Source organism: Camarhynchus parvulus, chromosome 1, assembly GCF_901933205.1.
Source record: "Camarhynchus parvulus chromosome 1, STF_HiC, whole genome shotgun sequence".
NCBI lineage: Eukaryota > Metazoa > Chordata > Aves > Passeriformes > Thraupidae > Camarhynchus > Camarhynchus parvulus.
In genome coordinates this window covers 13,894,002-13,913,635 of record NC_044571.1, presented here as the reverse complement: position 1 = coordinate 13,913,635, position 19,634 = coordinate 13,894,002, and the positions used below count along the sequence as shown (strand labels likewise).

The 19,634-nt window shown below is 39.8% G+C and overlaps 1 protein-coding gene across 2 annotated transcripts in view; it reads right to left on the bottom strand.

The window, feature by feature from the left end:
- Positions 1–18,652, bottom strand: part of APOO (apolipoprotein O) — a 32,160-nt gene extending 13,508 nt beyond the window's left edge. Inside the window, exons 1-7 of one of the 2 annotated variants that reach the window (XM_030955096.1) lie at positions 18,615–18,652; positions 14,653–14,760; positions 12,282–12,401; positions 9,643–9,697; positions 8,465–8,560; positions 6,455–6,546; positions 1,373–1,480 (exon numbers count right to left, since the gene is read on the bottom strand). In XM_030955096.1, the coding sequence (XP_030810956.1) occupies positions 1,373–1,480; positions 6,455–6,546; positions 8,465–8,560; positions 9,643–9,697; positions 12,282–12,401; positions 14,653–14,760; positions 18,615–18,623 (588 nt within the window). In that variant the 5' untranslated portion in view covers positions 18,624–18,652. Of the gene's footprint in view, positions 1–1,372; positions 1,481–6,454; positions 6,547–8,464; positions 8,561–9,642; positions 9,698–12,281; positions 12,402–14,652; positions 14,761–16,534; positions 16,862–18,614 lie in introns of those variants that run through there. The other variant, XM_030955105.1, reaches the window with a different exon arrangement.
- Positions 18,653–19,634: the final 982 nt, after the last annotated feature.

The following is a 19,634-nucleotide window of genomic DNA, read 5'->3' as shown; positions in this document are numbered from 1 at the left end:
CAAAGGAAACTTCAGGACAAACTTCTTCTATTAGAATCACTTCTCAGGCCCCCTTCTAGACAAAAGCATGTGACTTCTTACAGCTGCTGCTCAGCTTCTCTGCCCAGCAGGGAGACAGGAGCCTCTCCTGAGGAACTCTGAGGACACAGCCCCAGTAAGGCTGCTTGCCTCAGTGGTAATGGGAAATGCAAGCAGTTTCATCAAGTGACCAAGTACTGCTTCTGCATTTGAGTCACAGGGATTTTGTACCTTGTCTAATCCATCAAGTTACACAGCAGCAGCTCACACTGCCAGCACCTGAACAATGAGATGAACTTTCGCAGAACACCCATCCGTGAGCATTTTGCTCCTTTGTGCAAGTAACATGTTTTGGTAACTAAGGGGTGTGATTTAAAGATTCTGCAAGGAGGAAGAGAAGGAAGTGTGTTTACTTAGTGGCCTCTGCAATTCTGCAGGCTGTTTGTTTTTCTGCTGAGGTAGCAAGTGCTTGAATAAGCCTTACAGCAAAATGAAAGTGTCAAAAGTTTTTGCCCTTCCAATAAGATCCACGTGTTCCCTTTTTAAAGCCTGGGACACAATAAAAGAAAAACTTCAACTATTTTTTACTAATGATGTCTGTTTGTCTTTCTGAAATATTTTAACATTACCTCTTTTTTGAGTTTCTTTTTGACAGCCTAGGTTTCAGGAAAGCTACAGGACCATTAACCAACCTTTGTTTATTCAAGTTCCTTTACTGAAGTGCCTTGGGCCAATACAGGGTGAGTATCCACTGATGAAAGTCTTCACTCTCAGGAGACTCAGCAACTGCCAGGACATGTGAACATTTCCCCAGCCCAGCTTGTTTGGAACTAGCCCTACACCCAGCCTCAGCAAGGGAACTTGGTCCCATCCCCAAGGTCTATCCAAGTGCAATTTTGTCTCCAAAACACCTCTCTCCCAGTCATACCGAGTTTAGAAGTGAATTTAAAACAACAGAAGCTTTACATTACACACTTGAACTTTTCTTTCTTTAAGCAGCAGCTAAAAAAAAACACCTTAAAACCTTACAGGCTTTCTTTGGCACACATTTAATGAACTTGTTCAGTTCTCCAGTCCCTCACACTATGCTTCACTAAGCCATGTACATATATTTCCTAGAATTCTGTTTGCTTATCTGTATCAGATTATACTAAAGGAAGCTTCCAAACAGGATTTCTGAAAGTTTACACTGAAGTAAGCCTAATGTTTTTCCACAGCTTAGAAAGAGAGAATGAAAAATTTCTCTTCAGAAATAAAGGCCAAGTCACAGTGGAACAAAACCACTGTTGTTCATAATTTTTTTTTCTGAAAAGGCAGTGGTAATTTCAGAAATCAAGTTCCTCAGACTTCTTACCTTATCACCTTTTTCCCCTGATTTCTTCTTCTTAGGAGTATCCTTCCAAAGAGCTTCTACAGCAATATATCCTTGAAGACTCCAGTCATACAGCTGTGTGCCAGCAACCTTTGAAACAAAAGTTTTTGGAAAGCATGAACTTAATAATCTGGGGAATATTGCCTTGCTTCTTATTTAAGTGGAAAAAGTCTCATAACACAAGATGTTTAACTCTTCCTGTTCAAGCTCACAATGTACAGAATTAACAAACATCTTGGAAAATAATGTCCCATCAGGAATAAGAAAAAATAATGTGCTAAAAACCTGTCTGAGGACTACCTGAATATACATCTGTACAAACAGGAGTGGAATGATTCAGTGTGGAAACAATCCCTGCTTTCTTAGTATTTGACATTCAACATAATTAACATATGCAAAATATTTCTTAATTTGACCATACCCATTTCAAAGACCCTACTAAGGGTTGTCACTGTTTTGCAATTTTAGATTTTCTTCTTGTTTTTTTAGAACTTGCTGATAGATGAATGTTATGAATAACCAGCTGTCAACTCCCAAAACAGTACATAGCTAGGAAAGACTGTGTTTGCTATATTACACCAACGAGTATTTTATGACAGGGAAAGGCCCTAAGTCTAACAAAACAGTATCCCTTGTCCCTTATGTACATGGAATTGTAGTATTTATAGCACCCTTTAAAACTAAAGAGAGTTAGGTTTTTACAGCCAGGCTCAGGTCTATACTGACCTTCATATCACTATCTGTTTCTGTAAGAACAACAGCAGAAAGGACAATTTGTCCAACTAAACAGCTATTAAACTAAAAAAGCTTATGAAATCAAAAACTAATAAGGTATTTCCCTATCTCCTACAGCAGACTAAACCACAAAACACAAACTCTGAGAACAGGGCAAGCATCAATATTTCTGAAACAACTTTCTGATGTTTCTGAAAAAATTTCTGAACTACGTTTTTCAGTTTCTTCCAGTCTCCATCAATTCACTGTTCAGAGATTTCCTGAGCCAGAGGTGATTTTTATGTGTGTAAAGAGGCCCAAGGAATTTCCCTTCTATGAACTTTCTGCATGGAGTTCAAGGGGAAGTGCAGATTTTTAGCATCCCTGTGCCAAGTGGTTCTACTGCTGGGTACACGTGGTGTGAGGAGCCACTTCCCCTTGTTTGTCTGATCTGCAATCAGCAAGACTGATTACAGCAGTTACTGCACAATGGTACAAGGATGTGCTTCTGGGCAGACACCATGTGCTTGCTACCTTACAAAGGAAGCTACTGAATAACCAGAATTAAAAGAAAACAAACCCAAATCAGCAACTACACTTTCAAGTCACAACTAAATCCAAAGTGTCCTTTTTGTCACCATATCTGACCAATTATTTTGGTTTAAACAAGTCCATTGGATACACTCAGTTTTCTCTACAGCTGAAAGTGATAAGAGTAACCAGAAAAAAGCATATCAAGTGATCCAGTTAAATTTCCAAAACTGCCCAATTAAAGTATTATAGGTATAGACAGTTAGTTTGTTTTTCAGTATCAAAGTGTTCATTCTCTAGCATCTAGCACTTCAACAAACCAGCTGGCTCATCTGAAAAGATCGTGGTCCCTTTTGCAAACAGCACAAACCTACCACTGACAAAATCTGAAAAATAATCACAATAAACAAAGTGCTGGTTTTGTCTGCAATATCACTGAAGACACAGCTACCAACATAAAATGAGAAAAAACAACTGTCCTTAAGCTATATTTTTGTTTCTGCTTAAAAATACTCCATTAAAATATTTTAAACCACACTAAATGCCCAACAGTACAAACTTAAAAATATTCTTATAGTCATATAAGGAGTCATATGACCAAGTGATTTATGAATTGCATTAGATGAGAAACTGGTCATTCATGTTGCTGGATTAAGTAACTACATCATAAGGTACAGCAACCCAGACAGTTTAATCTGCCAAAACCAACCAATGTTTCACCATGGCACAAACCTCCCACGAGCCAGGACCCACAGACACTTCCACAGCTGGAAAATGCAGTTCTAGGCAGACTGGAAGAGCAAGCTGCAAGGTCAACATGCTAAAATACCACTGCTGCTGAATGAAGCACTGTGAGTGGGTTTGTATGCTGAAGTTTGAACAAACAAGTTCAAAAGTCAGATTGAGTGGTTCTCAACAGGGATTCTGAAAATTTGAGGTGGCCATGGGCCACCAACACCCACACTGGGCACTCCTGGGCTGGCACCAGTGCTCTCCAAGGCCTAAGGTGGCACACAGCACCGTGAGCATGCATTACTGACCACACTGGATGTCACACAGAATCACTCACATTCAGAGCTTTGATTAGCAATCCTTTAGCTGTATACTGAAACTACAAACTGCAGAGAATGCACTGCCTTTCCTACACTTACAAAGTAAATGCCATTTCAGGAGCATTCAGCAGCAACCATGGATGAAGTGACCTCAGGTCCTGCTTTCCAGCTCACAGCTCCTGGAGCCATGTCCTGCTCTCAGCTGTGCCAGCACAGCTGTTTATGCCTTACAGACTGAACCCAGCAAGAGACAAGGTACAGGTTCAAAAGACACAGAAATAATGTGGTTTGCTGTCAAAGAAACAAAGCTCTATTGGGAAGCTTTTCTTTCTTTCTAGAAGAATGAAAGCATAACACACAGTACTTTAGTAAATTTGAAAGGTTCTAATAACAAAGGACAAAATTTAATTCCAATGATAGAGGTATTTAAATAACTGCATAATGGAAAGTTCTTTCCAGCTGGAATATAAGCCACAGTAAATACAAAGTATTTTGAGTATATTATGATTAGCTGGAAAGCAATACCATTTCAAAATACTAAGCAGGGTTCCACCAGAATAAAATAAGCTTTAGTATTAAATTCAGTTCCCCTACCACATATACAGTCTGACCTTTTGTTCAAAGTTATTAAAAGTATAGTAATACTGGCAGTGAGGAAATAAATCCCTTACAAATTTGTGATTTATTAAAATGTGATCTATTATTTATTAGATTATTTCCTAAAGCAGGGGAAAAATAATAGTCTATGAATTTGTTCCATCTTCAATTAGATGATTAGTGTCTGAAAACTCCCTGTTACCAATGATGAACTCTGTTGCTATAACTTCACTTAGGAATTCATACGTCTTAATTGAAGAAAAATTTTTACCCAAGATGAAGTAAGTGTTGAACCTCAATTACAAATATATTTTGCTGTGTTTATTTCCAGCTCTCCACTGGAAAGTCTTAAATAAAAGTGGGACAGAAACAAAACCCCGACAAATTAAAAAAACAAAACCAGCACAATACCCAGTGAAGGGAATTATACAAGTGTAAAATAAAAAAGCAGTGATGAAGTACTTAAGTGTGGAAGAAAAATAAAAAGAACATAATATAAAAAAGAATTTAAATTTATGCTACAGAATATTTTCTATATTGTTTCATTAACTTGGCAAGTGAACTTTGTACTGCAGGCATTCCTTTCTAGCTTTACAGACATTTTTTGAAAGGCTTATGAAATATTTAAAAATAATTAATAGAGAGGAAAGTGTTACCAATTTCAGATTAAAGCCTAAAAATGATGGATGGTAAGATATGCTTAAAACTTTGCTTTTTTAAGACAAGAAAGCACAAGACAGATTAGAGGAACCAAAACAGTATCTAGGATATTACTCTCCCCACAGAAGTTTCCAAATTCAGGTCTACTGTCCTGACCAAGTCAACAAAGCTAAACCCATTCCAATCTCCTATCAGATTTTTCATTACAGTCAAACTAAGGACTGTGAATTAATCAAAGAGTAACCATGCACTTCAAAGTTCTCATAAAATAAACTAAGTATTGTGAAGCTGTTAGCACCAAATCCACAGTTAAGCCTGAACTGAGCTTCTTTAAAAACAGTAACATCAGTTTGAACAGCGTTCAATCGCTTCCCACTTCACTGTTCAGAAGGCAAGCAGAATTTTAATACACAGTTTCCAACAGAAATGTCTAAGCTTCTTAAATTTTGATGGGTCTTTTTCCTGCCACTTGCATAATTTTCACTCTCTGAGAATAAGCCAAGAGAATTATCTGTATTTAGAGCATCTGAATGCTGGAAGCAGTAAAAAAAGATTCCATCAAAGATCAGAGTACCACCATGCTGGCAGAGCTCAAACTCAGCAGTTTTGACTCTTCCCAAGTCAATGACCTTTCAGTTTTTAAAGAACATGGTATGTTCTTGAGAATATCATATACCATTCTGACATCTCAGGGTTATTCACAAGTGGCCAGTAAGTAGATAGCAAATTTACCAAAGGCTGAAATATAAAGAATTTCTGAAAGATGCAAGTATGTGCACTGTGAGTGGTTAAAAGCTGGATATGAAACACAATGTGGTGGGGAACTAAGGAATGTGCCAGTACTAAGTGTGGACAGCAAGGCACATGATCTAACATCAGTAAGGGCTGTAAGCAATTCTGTGGTCTCCTCAGTTCTTTCTCTCACAGGAAACTCATTTCAGCAACTGCAAGTTAACATGTTTCTTGTGTGCCTGAAACAACAAATCCATAAATAGGGAAGGCATCCAGTAAGTTAGCAGCAGAATTCTTACCCTCTTCCAGAATGTGCATGCTATCTTTCTTAAAGCCCCAATGAAAAAAAAGCAGAAAACATCAATAACATTTATCTCAAAATGTTATGATGACTTGTCTATAGAAACTCCTTTTTTTTTCTTTCAAACACTGTCTTCATTTGCTCACAAGATATGTCATGTTTCCTTAGTATTGTAAGTAAACACACAAACTGCACTCACTTAGCATATTTATGTTAATTTAGTGTTACATGAGATTAGAGATTTTGAAAGGAAATTACATTCCTCTAAATGAAGACACTACTGCAGAGGTTAGAAAAAAAATGTCACTAAAAGGAACATGTCTGATTATCTTTCAGCCCAGACTGCATCTGCTTTCACAAAATAACAGTAATCTTGTTAATTGCCACTGACATGGCTTTTAAACATGGATGACCAGTCAATCTGAAGCTAGGAGGCAACAAAGAGACACTTCTGCAAAGAAAAGAATCATCACTGACCTTTGCAATAGCCACCGCTTGCTGAGGGTAATACATGGAGGTACCCATACCCATGAGAGCTGCAGGATACACCAACTTCTTTATTTTTGAGCCTGTTTTGTAACAAAAAATCAAAAACCACAAATCATTGTTAGAGTATATGTTAGCCAAGTCAGCAGAATGCCCCTATTTTATTTATAAACAATTTTCTTAAATAAATTCTTGTGTATTTTCTCTTCCATCCTACCAGTTCCTTAAGAAACATAATCACTCTGATCAGTAGGGGCCCCCTAATAGTCTGCTAAACTTTGTAAGCTTCACAAAGATTGTAGCTTAGATTGGTTGTGCACATAAAATCCTTTGGACAGAAACTGCTGATCAAGTCTGGGACTAGGACTGGACACATCCAGGCTCCTCTGAGTAGGAGTCTAGAAAGGAAAGTCTCTGAATGCTGTGACTCAAGAGGAGGATCCTCCCCAGACAGGTCTGTCTGACCCTGTCCTCTATGCAGAAACTGATCAAGTTACCATCAAATCCTTTCAAATCATTGCTTTATATCAATAATCACATTGCTGCTGCTCTCTTACAAGTGAAGTGCATCACTCCATCTGCAACATGAGTTAAAACTAATTATCTCTAATGGCATTTTAAACCAAGCTGGATGACTGCACAATATTCATATGATTAAACTTTGAATACCATATTTTCCACTTAGTGAGCAGCTGTGCATATTCAAGTATTATGATTAGACCTGGAGGATTTTATCTGTACCTTCCAAGAGGGCAATTCCTCCACAAATACCAAGGGAAGGAAGAATAAAATAAAGAGTACTTTCAGTAGCATCAAAATTAAGGGGCACTTCCTTGTATGGTTTGAATACTGTCTGGAAATAACAATCATATTTTAAACTATTACCAGAAAAAAAAAGTTTTAAAATTATGGCTCCCATCCTAAAAGATTCACAAATTTAACATCTTTAGTATGAGGTATTTTCATTTTCATTAAACTTAGGATCCTCTAATCTTTCAATTCCAGTCCCAAGACTGCACTCCCCACTCTCCCCTCATTTCAGTCATAAATGATGGAAGCTGATCTCATTCATGATCACACTACTTGAGAAGAGGAATACAAAGAAAAAGAACTTCAAACAGGGAAGTTACCTTGATTTCATTAGAAAAAACACACAAGGAAAAAAAGTGAAGTACTGCTTTCACCAGCTTCACTGGAAAATTAAATAGTTGGAGGTGCACTTCTAATTTCTACACAGCCAAGCACACACTTCCAGTTCAACACATTCAGGCCCCACAAAGGTTTATTTTTGTCCAAACCATGTCCTCACTGGTATTTAAATTCTACAGCTTTAAAGTTCTGTTATCTACATTTCACTGCATTAAGGATATCTTAACATAAGCACAAAATACTTCTTCACACTTAACATTTCTTAGACTAATGCATCTATTTATGAAGGCGTGAACATTTTTTCGTTAGTGTGATGAAATTAACTGTATCATTTTTCTGTAGAGCAAAATGTGCAGGTGGTATTTACACTACACCCAGAGTTCACCAATCTATTTGCTGAATCACTATCTGCAGCATCTCTGAAATACTTTGAAAAAACTTGAATATACCCCTAATTGGACACATGTCATAGTTCAGGAACATCTGTATTTCACCAAAATTCATTCCTCTGCTGTCTTCTACAGTAACACATGTGATCAAGAACTTCAACAATTAAAAATATTTTTAGGCTAAAAGATACCAAACGAGCCCTTTGCCATATTTGTTATACTAAAATACTACTGAGGAAAATGGAAGACTTTTCAGTAACAAATACAGCAATGATAAAACAATAATTGTTGGTTATTAAACACCTTTTCCATGCAGTTTCTTTATAAGGAATAGTGCAGAAATATGCTTTGTAATAGTTAATTCAGATCTCCTTGTCACAACTAAAAATTAGTACCCTAAAACCCACCAAAAAAATACTTATCCAAAATTCTACCATAACCAATTCAAACGGTTCCCACTTACCTCTAGCAAGGAACAATCCAATGATTCCAGCAAAACTTATCACACCAAGCCTTGGATAAAATCCAGCAGGCGGTTTTTGGAGAAATTCATAGCCCTCTGAAAAGAAGCCAGAACAAAGTGCTTTAATGTAATGCGAAAGTGTTTTTGTGATAAGGAATCATCAATACACGCTGGCAATTGTTACCAAACACAAAGAGTTATCAAAACATATTTAACTATCATGCTCATTTTAGATATGCTGGCAAAAAATTCAAAGCCTTTGAGATGTTCTCTAGTGACACATGAATGAAACTGAATATTTTATTGTATTCACCAATTTTCATAGGAGCTTTGCCTTTGCTCCTGGGCCATCTGTTTTGTTTCGCTCTTTGCATCTCAATCATATCTTTTTCAAATTAGTGATAAAAACCTTGGCAAAATGGAATTTCAGTTACGCTTTAACAATAACTAGTTTCAGTAAAATAGTGTACAAAAACCAAACCAGAGAACAATGCAAAGACACAGCAAAAACAAAGTGCACTCTAACATGGGAGTCTGGTGGGGGAATGGAAAACTATGGAAAATCTTCCATGCTAAAGAGTTCAGAAGACTGAAACTGCTAAGTTTAAAGAAAAGAGGTGCAGTATCTGAAACAAGCTCTACATAGAATCCATGCTCAGTCCTGGAAAGCCCAGGTATGAAAGGATGCTCCCAAAACCAAAAACAAATTAAAATTCTTTTGGATTAATTCAAAATTCTTAGAAGATCCATGGAAGCAAACCAAAAGGAAAAGGCTAAACATTACAAACAAAAGACCTAATGCTTGCAACAAATAATAAACTCTACAGGAGGTTTCAGCTACTAAGCTGGGTCAAGCAAATACTGCTGGAGGCTGGGTCAAGCAAATAACTGCAGGCTGGGAATAAATTGTGAGGGGTTTTCCCCTTCTCTTCCTGCATAACTAATTTTTAGTGACATTGATAAACATAAATGCTGGTCTCAGATTTTAATTGCTTAGAAATGTAGTGTCATAAGTGACCCACATAGGAAATTCAAACAGATACACAGTGGAAATAAATTAGTCTTAAATGCATTAGAAATTATACATACAATGATGCTTAATGCAATTCCCTGTAAACTGAAGATATAGTACAGTCCTGCATTTTAAATTGCCAGTTAAGAAAACCAAGCTGATTTACCTCTACCATGCTCAACAGCTTTTTCTAACTTGGGCATAGCTTTCGTATAAAGATCCTAAAAAAAAAGAGAACAAGGGTAAATAGATACCAAGTAAGTAAAATATTAACTATAGACTAACTGAGCTGACAAAGAAAGGAGAAAAAAAAACAACAAAAAGAAAAAAGTGATGTCCCTAAAATAGCTTACTTTTATTCCCACTTCCACCCTTCACTTATAGGGCTATGCTTGCTCAATGTTACACTTAGCATAACTTACAGATTTTTCTCAAAGGACTCTTCGGACAGAGACAAAATATAATACTTCAAAACACAGACATCAATCTCAGTATTTTATTGAGATCAGGCAACTGAAACTCAGAATTATCTTGGGTTCCTCCGTGTATGCAGGTATTGCAAAAATACTTGAGGTGATGCAAAGAAAAGAACAACACTGGAATCGAAGGGGTAATGTGGCTCATCCTGCAAGGTGATAAATTCCACTTTCCAGGAGACTGTTTTAGACTAACAAGATTGCATTTTGAAGTGACTTGGAAAATTAGATGTCTATAGATGTCCAAAGCAAATCAAAGACACCACATCAACCCCACAGACCAGTTCTACATTTTTTCAGACTGAGAATATTCAGAAAATAAAAGAATGCACATTGCCTTTTATCCAAATAGAAAAAAAATCTCAATAAAAAGAAACCTGCTAATTGTTATTTACACTAGTGCTTCAGAGGAACAGTGTAAGGCTGTATATAAATTAGGGAACAAATTCATAAATATATATGCCCAAAGCTAAAGCAGAGAATAGTCTTGCAATTCCACCTGAGCTGCATCTGTGCAGAAGTGAAAGCATTTGTTTAGGATATTGTATGGGGATATCTTTAGAACTTTCATCTCCTCACTGGCATGAGTGATGTAAAAAAACCCACCCAGCATGAAAATGAAAAAGTGTTAGCATGTGACACACAACATAACTTTAAATGGATGTTGGTCTTATTAAAAGCCAATTTAAGAAGAACTTGCTCTAAAGATCCCGAAGTCTTATCTTCCATCATAACTGAAATATAACTGGCTCATTCCTACATCTGAGTTTTGAGCTGCATTTCCAATACAGTCAAGTAATTTTGGAGAAGTAAAATGGATATACAAACATAACCAATTTCATTCTGATTATCCTGGGTTATCTGTTTGATTTTAAAGACAACTGAGACACACTTAATTACTATTTTCTTCAACACAGCAGGGATGGGCAGGGGGTGTAAAACCAAAGCTACCTCTGACTACAGTTAAGCAATATTGCCCCAAACCCATAAAGTTTACATGCCCACTTCATAAAATGAGTCAGTAAACCACTGCCAGGAAATGGCTTCTTGTGTGTGAGCAGAAGAGCACATCTTATGTCAATGATCACCAGACAGACAAAAAAAACCAACAGGATGACAACAGGTCAGCGAGACATCAAGCAAGGCTAAAGGCTAACTTCCTCTCCCATTTCACTCTCCAGTTAGGGTTACCACAGGCAACCAAGCAAACCCGTGTGCTCAGGAGCCAGAGCTCAGACTATGCTGTAAAAACCCCTTCCCCTGCCAAGCTGCAGCCAGGGCTCCTGCTGCGGCCACTTGAAACACCAGACTGAGGAGCCCTGAAAAACTGTTTCAGTCCCGTTAAAGGCAGCACCACACAGAACTTCCAGGCAGAAAGGACACCCCAGTCTCAGTCTGAACAGCTTTCAGTGGAGAGCTGGGCACACAGCTGGAAGCTCAAGGGGATTCACAACAGGCAGAGGGCAAAGCACAGAATCACCCACAGCTGCCCAGAGACAGCCACAGGGCAAGGATTCCCCCACTTCAAAATAAGCCTCAACATTTCCTGGGCAGGAAAGAGCAAGAAAGCTCTCCTGGGCTTTGCAATCTAACACCAACAATTTAGGCCTTGATCACAAAAATCTGGGTTTTCCTTTCTGCTACAGAGCCTATTTTTGTATTTAATGACTATTTACTCTAAACATACTACCTAGCAAAATAGATATGAGAAGGTTTTGGGGCAAGGCCCGAGGATTAGGTTTACCAGTACTTGGTGGCCTAGGATTTTCTCTCTTCCAGAGAGCTGCATTCCTTCCCTCAACATTCCAGTTCAGCAAATACTGATTTAATTTTTGCTAAGTTGTGTTTTGTCACAGTTGGAGCGAGGACAACTTGGCTTTGCTGCTCCAAAACACACTGCTTGATAATTTAAGGCCTCCTTGAGCATGAAACTGCAAATATCACTTTCCTATCTTCCTGACAGTGCCAAATCCAGATATCTCTAGGTATATTTAAGCCTAAAGTTCACTTTAGACAACAATTCTATGCTTTACTTAATTTTAATTCTTTTGGAAGGACAACCCCTAAACCCAGGGTTTAGTTCAGCAAATTAGTATAAAGACACAACTGGTTCTGTGTGAGAAGGGGGCGAACATTATTACCTGAATTGTGGAAAATTTTAAGCAATGCAGAAAACTTTCAGTGATGCCACATTTTTGAAAAATGCTGTTACAGCTAGCAGCTTTTACTTTGCTGCTACCTGTTAATTCCGAGTCAGAAAAAACAAACCACAATCCCAGCTGGAACTTTACCCCTGAAGCATCAGCAGCTGCAATACAAACCATTGTACCTGACACCAGGCTGTGTATGGCTCCATAACATGCCGCAAACGGGAAACCCCCTCTTCCAATTCCGTTTTGGGATTCTCCACATATTTAGTCTCACGAGCTGGGGAGGAGTACAGTGACAGCTGTGAATATTAGCAAACAAGATGTTAAAAACAAAGGTGTAATTGTGTAAGTAGGTCTTTAGGGCATGAACAGTCTAAGCAGAGAACAGCTAACACTGTGCTTACTACATAAACAATGCATAATAAAAATTCACACAGCTCTGAGACAACCATTATGAGCAAAGTTTAATTATACAGCACATAATTATGATGAAGATGACTTCTAACTGCTATACAATTCATTCATAGCTGCTATATGACCCAAGTCACAAGTTATAAATTAATATTAAACTAGTTTAATAAGAACACACAACATAATTGTGAAAAATGTTTCCCACCTTAATCAGCACTTCTGGTTCCCAGTTAACATACTGAATGTACCAGAAATGACAATCAATCATTTTCTATATATGCACAAGGCATCATTAAAGAGCCTAAGCAGCTGCTAACAAAGGTAACATCCAACACACATGTGCCTGTTTGTTACTGAGCAGGAAAATGGTCAAACACCCCAACCTTTGGTCATAACCACATCAGCAACTGACAGGATTAATGGCACCCTGGCACTGAGCAAAGAGGAACTGTAATGAGCAATGGGCACCTTCACATAATAAATGCTAAATCACCCTGTTTAGGGTTTAGAATCACCACAACATGTACTACAATTACCTAAGCGTATTTGAAACTGTATTCCATTAAAAAAACCCTGAGTTTGTACTGTTGAACAGCAAAGCTCAGAACAAAACAAAACCTATTAAAATTTCTAGCAGTTTATATACTACACAGATGTTCAGTATAAAGAGCTTATATTTCACACCATATTTATACTCCATTTAGTAGTTTATTATAAACTGATGATTACAAGTATTGCTGCATTAAAATGTAGCTAGCTCTCTTTTCAAGATCAGCTATGTCGTAACTAAAAAAGCTGCTAACCATAACATAATACAAAATTACAACAAATCTATCCCATAATTTGGTAATTTGTGCAGCTGGACTTCCCATAATACTTTGAAAGATGAGGATTTTCAGCCTCACTTCCCTAGGAAACCTGGTCATCCCTGGCAATCACAGTCACAAGCTGAACTTTGATCCTGTTGGACAACCTAACAGCAATGCCTGGCACGAGGACAGAAATAAGGAAATTCCCATATATTTTATGAAACTAGACAGCTGACACAGTAGAGATCCAAACTAAGAGCCTGTGAATGGCAAGAAAGGCAGCCAGAAGTCCATGGCTTGCACATTCTGCTGAGCTGGGGCTGATGGCAAGCCCATTACTCAGCTGACACGAGCTCCAGGCTGCTGCCTCACGGTTGACTCAGGCCAGCAGAGGCTGGGCCCAGGCTGAGGCTCCCAGGAGCCCCCTGCAATTGCAGCTCCTCTCTCTGCACAAGGGAACTGCCACAACACCTGAGTGTGCACAACACCAGCCTGGTTTAGTTCCAGTGCTTATGGTACAACACTTAGGGTTGGGCTGAAGTACTCAAAACTTTTAAACAACTGCATGCTGTCATGCCTATAAAGCTGGATTTAGTTATGAACTACTTATTTTTATTTTTTTAGTGCTGGAGACTTTTAAAAGCCCGTGTAACAATGCTGCTGAGTTTACAGTTTGACTGGGTATTTTAAGGCTCTATTTATAACCAAGACATTTGTAACATCTTAAAGAAATGAAAACATAACAGGTATTACCACTACTTAATGTATTTGTTATTGCTTAGGTCCGAATACTGTGAAGAAAGGAAAACTGGTAAAATTCTGCAGGCTACTATGGTGGATTCAAAATATTGCTGGACAAGAATTTTGATATTAAAAAAAGATAATATTTTTAGAAATAAAACATTCTGTTCATTTCTGTTCTGATTCACTGTTTTAGTGAAGAACATAAATGAATTTTTATTAGAATTTACCAACACTACTTACAGTAAAAAGTAAGTCGTATTATCTCGATAAAAAGCAAAGAAAAGACTCCTGTGGACTTGAAATATAACCATAAGTAAATCTATAAACATGAAAATTTAATTTCTGAATGAAGACTAACAGGCTTTAATGTAGGAAAAATATTTTACACACAAGCAAGCCTGGTCCTATCAAGCGAAGAACATCAAATGCCATGTCCAGGTAAAAGCAAAACTATACAGATATCTCTGTTGAGGAAAACTGAGAAGCAAAAAAGTGACGAGATGTACCTAAATGCTTTCATACATCAAAACACAATGTTTCCAGAATTCTTTAGATAGAAGAGCACTAAGACTCTAACTACACTTACCTCCTCAATTTTCAGCAACTCCTTTTTGGAAGTCTTCTCTGAAGAAGCAGCATAAACCTGGACAGAGAGCAAGCCCAGGCTGACAGGGGTGGCCCCCAGCCGGATTACCTGGAAACATTAGCGAGGACAAGAACATCACTATGTGCAAACAAAACTGCAACGTGTCTGAACACATCCAGGCAGACAATGTTTATGTCCCTCTACATGGTAAAAAGGGATCTCAATAGATGCTTGGAAATTAGGAGACAGGAGGGTCAGCAGTACATAATCTAATGCTCTCAGGCACTGATATGGTAACATCTACATCACTCAGGTGGCAAAAAAAAAAAAAGCCTAAGGCTAAAGGAGGCAGTAGAAATAAATGCTAATCTCATCAGTTTTCATCTCACAAAAAAGATCTTGTTTTCTCTAGTTTAAAATAATTTTCATATTAACTTTCTCAGTTTAAATAGCAAGATTATAGTCATATTTTAAACAACTTTGTGTATGCCCATAATACCTCAATTTTTCCATAGGTAGTACCAAGAAGTTCAGTGTTTTACTTCTACTTAGTATCTGCATATAGATTTAGGAAAACAATGAGACCTACAGCTATAAATACCAGAACAAAACAAATACTTTCTAAGAATTTTAGGAGTGTCTACTTTCTGTAAGAAACGTGAATTACTTGACTGTTTCTTGAATACTTTAAATTCAATCCAATCACACTACACAACCACCATGAGTAAGGTGGATATAGTTCTTCCAATATTCAGGACCTATGCTAAACTGAATTTCTTAATAGGAAAGTCTGCTTCAACTTAAAAAAACAGAAGAAAAAAATATTAGCTGCAGAGTAAATCAAGATGCCCAGAGAGCATTTTCCAGCAAATGCACATCTTTGTTAACAGCAAAGTAAAACTGCAGAAACATCAGTTGAAATGGGAAAGCTTTCAATGTCTTGTACTCCTGCTACTGCTCAGGGAAATGTGCAGTTACAGCAGCCTGTGTTGTGCTGGATCAGGTTACAGCTCGAGCGGATCTAACACCGAACTGGAGGCATCTGGCTCCTCTCCAGCACTGCTTCCCAGAAGTCCTGCTGCTCACCTTGCCCTAGCTTTGGTGGCTGGAGGCTCCCACCGTGAGGCAATTCACCTGGCCAATTTGGCAAAAGATTAATCCTGCAAGAGAAGGGAGAGCTTTGTGCGGGTCAGCAAACAGAGCCCTTCCATGAAACAGCCTGACAAGCAGCACAGGAGCTGTGGGGACAGGGGGTGAAAAAGGAGAAGGCAGCAAGGCCTCTTCCCTTCCACTAATAGCAGGGTCTGTGGCATTGACCTAGCTGCTTGTGGCACTGAAGCCATGGTCACACCATCCCTCCTCCATGCTGTGATGGTGGCAACTGGCCCAGCCACGGCACAATTGCTCTGGCTGTTGCAGAACTGTTAGAAAACAGCTTTAAAATTATCCACACCACAGCAGCTTATTGTAGGCAGTCAAGCATTTGCAGCTTAAATTTCTTCAACTGCCTTGCAGGTGGAATGTTTATTAAATGTAACCAACAGACTCCTCAAACTAAAAATTGGACTATACAGTTGTGAAACTTCCTGAAAATGTCGGTTTAAGGGTAGAGAAACAGCACACAAGAACTAGGTCACAGGATTCTCTTCTGGAAGACATATAGAATCTGATGGGTCAAAAGGTATGGAAAAACTTGCTTAAAATGGAAGTTTTTCCTGGTCTGAATTTATGGACTCGTTACTAAATCAGTATAAATGAAACACCACAATGATTGGATCAGCTGTTTCACAGCCAAGGAAAGACAAGGATAATGTTTGATAGTGTTTGCTTAAACACTTTTCTCATACTTCCATTAGCCAGGACAAAAACAAACGCTACTAACCATTAATAGCTGTAGAGTTTATTTCCTCAATCTTTCCTTTTTTCACTGCAAAACTGTTCTGTCACTGAAAAGGCAAAAATCTAAATGCATTTTCTTCCAGAAATATGTTTTCAAACAGTGTAAATGGTGCTAAGTGTCACCAGTAGAAACAGTAAAACCAAATGTTTTAGATATTTGAGATTTTTATATAAAGACATGAACAGCAGAGCACAAGGCTGGAAGCATCTGGGTTTCACAAAACAGTATCAGTGATCACAGAACTACTCAGACTGAAATGTTTATATTACCAAGATACTGAAATGCAGACATTTTCCATTGGTTTTAATTTTTAACAAAATGAAACTAACCTCTGAAAGTGCAAGTTGAATCTCTTCTTAAATGTGCTGTTCAAGTCATACTGCAATGGTCTCCTACATCAGCTGCCTTATGGGACAGACAGAACTGCTCCTGAAATACTGCATATTTGCATATACAGAAGTATTTGGGAGTATGAAAGATCAAATGCTGCACTTTTTGTTTCCAAAACTCCCTTTAGGATCTCATTTTTGAATTCCATACTAACCACATATTACTAAACCAATAGCTTTAGTAAAACATTTTGACTGATTGAGCTGTGCCTTCAGCCTGCCAGTCCTACAGCCACTCAGTATCAGAAAAGCAGAGCCAACATTCTTTTCTATTGGCAATGCTCTGCAGTTATTTTAAGCAAAAAAGATACATTTACTCCTCTCTAGCTAAGAATTCAACTTTATCTTTAGACACCAGATAGGAAAAGCTTGAGCATACTTTTGAGAAGGCCAATACTGGTCCTGAAGTATGAAAACACTTCATTTTTCTCATATTTTTCAATTCTTCCTCCTATTTCTGGACCTGAACAATAAAAACGTAAAACCAAAATCCAAACTCTTGAACACTCCTGTCCCTGAAGCACAAATATCCTGGACAAAATGCCACCTTCCCTTTGGTTCTTGGAAGCACATCAGGTTGGCCTGAAGCACCTAAATCCTCACTGGCTGTATGAAGGTACTAATATACTAATATACATACTGCCCAAATGCACAGGCCCACAGATAAACCCTCTAATGACAATTATGGAATTCTCAATGATTCCGAGCACAGAATTCCAACATTAAAGCACAAAAAGAACAAGGAATTCGTGACAAAAGCAGAGCAAGGGCTCAAGGGCTCAGCACATCAGTATCTCAGACTCACAGAATTGTCAGGGCTGGAAGGGACCTCTGGAGCTCATCCAGTACAACCCCCTGCCAAGGCAGGGTCACCTGGAGCAGTGACACAGGAACATGTCCAGGTGGGTGGGCTTTGGATCCCTCCAGAGACACTCCATGACCTGGGCAGCTGTTCCAGGGCTCTGCCACCCTCAACGTAAAGAAGTTCTTCCTCATGCTGAGCTGGAACTTCTTGTGTTTCAATTGTATATCAGTATTTCGTATACTCAGTATATCGGTATCTAGAGATATTATCAGATATTATCTCGGAAAATGGTACCAAGGAAAATGAATACCAGGAATCGAGCATCACCAGGTTTTGGTGTTTTGGTTTGGGTTTTTTAAGCAAGCAGCCGTAACAGTGATCTGACTGGCACAGAGCTCGCTTTTAGCCGGATCTGGGCTGCTCTAATCAGAGGCAAAGACCTCTGAGACAGCGAGAGCCGCACCGTGCTTTCCGCAGGTTCCACAGACAACCTCCACGCACTAAAAGGGAGACTTTTCAAGATCCAACTAACACTTTGAAGCGACAGTTACACGAACCCAAACTCTGCAGTACCACAGCTGCACGCTGCTGGAAGCAATTTCAAAATAAGAAGCCACTGCAGAGAAGGAATGCGATCTGCACGCACCGATCCGCACTCTGGGTGCACCCCAGAAGCGATTCTAAGTCAGGACTGTGCCTCTGTTCATGCAACACGGAGGGCACGCGGTTCCGAAGCGCTAAAAGGAGCGGTAAAGCAGCTGCAAGGAGCGCGGCGCCGGGAGCCTGCGGAGCGCACAGAGGCAGAGCGGCGCGGGGAGCCCCGAGCGCTGCGGGCCCGGCCCGACCCAGCGCGGGGACCCTTCCTCACCTTGAACATGGCGGCGCCGGGCGCGCGGCGACGGGCCGATGGCGTCACCGCGGCGTGACGTCACGCGGCGGCCCCGCCCCGCTGCAGAGCCGCCCGGGAAGCGGACGGGTCCGAGCGCTCTTTCGGGAATGGCGCCTCAGGGCTCGTGTCGGACGAACGTGGTGCCGGGGTGCCGAAAGCGCGTACACAGTAGCCCTCAGTCCCGCGGCATGGCTCCTTGAGTTACCCTGCAGCCTTTATAAAGAAGGTTCGGCCGCTCAGAGATCACAGGATCACGGAATCAGTTAGGTTGGAAAAGACCTCTGAGGGCATCGAATCCAACCTGTTACCGAACACCACCCTGTCAGCCAGACCATAGCACTGAGTGCCACATACTGCCTTTCCTTAAACCCTCAGGGACGGTGACTCCACCAGCCGTCCATTCCCATGCCTACTCACCCTTTGCGTGAAGAAATTCTTCCTGATGTCCCACCCAACCCTTCCCTGGCACAGCTGTGTCCTCTCCTCCTGTCGCAGGCTGCCTGGCAGAAGAGACCGAGCCCCAGCCAGGGAGCCGGAGAGGGCGATGGAGGCACCCGAGCCCCTTCCACCCGGCCGGACACCGCAGCTCCCACAGCTGCCCCTCACACTATCCCTGCCCCAGGCCCTCCGGCAGCTCCACTCACTGCTCCTCTGTCTCTGCTGGAATAACGTGGATGGCTGTGCTGGTTCTGCTTGGGGTAGAGTTAATTCTCTCCACAGCAGCTGTGTACTGGATTAGTGCTGAACATAGGGCTGATAATACAGAGATGGTTTTGTTACTCGTATGTTGAAAACAGAATATCCCTTTCATCACTTGGGGTTACCTGTCCCAGATGCGTCTCCTCCCTTGCACTCCCGGCCCCTCACCAGTGTGGCTGTAGGAAAAGCAGAAAAAGCCTTGGCACCATGTAAGCCCGGCTCAGCAATAACAAAAACATCTCTGTATTATCAACCCTGTGTTCAGCACTAATCCAATACACAGCCCCACACCAGCCACTG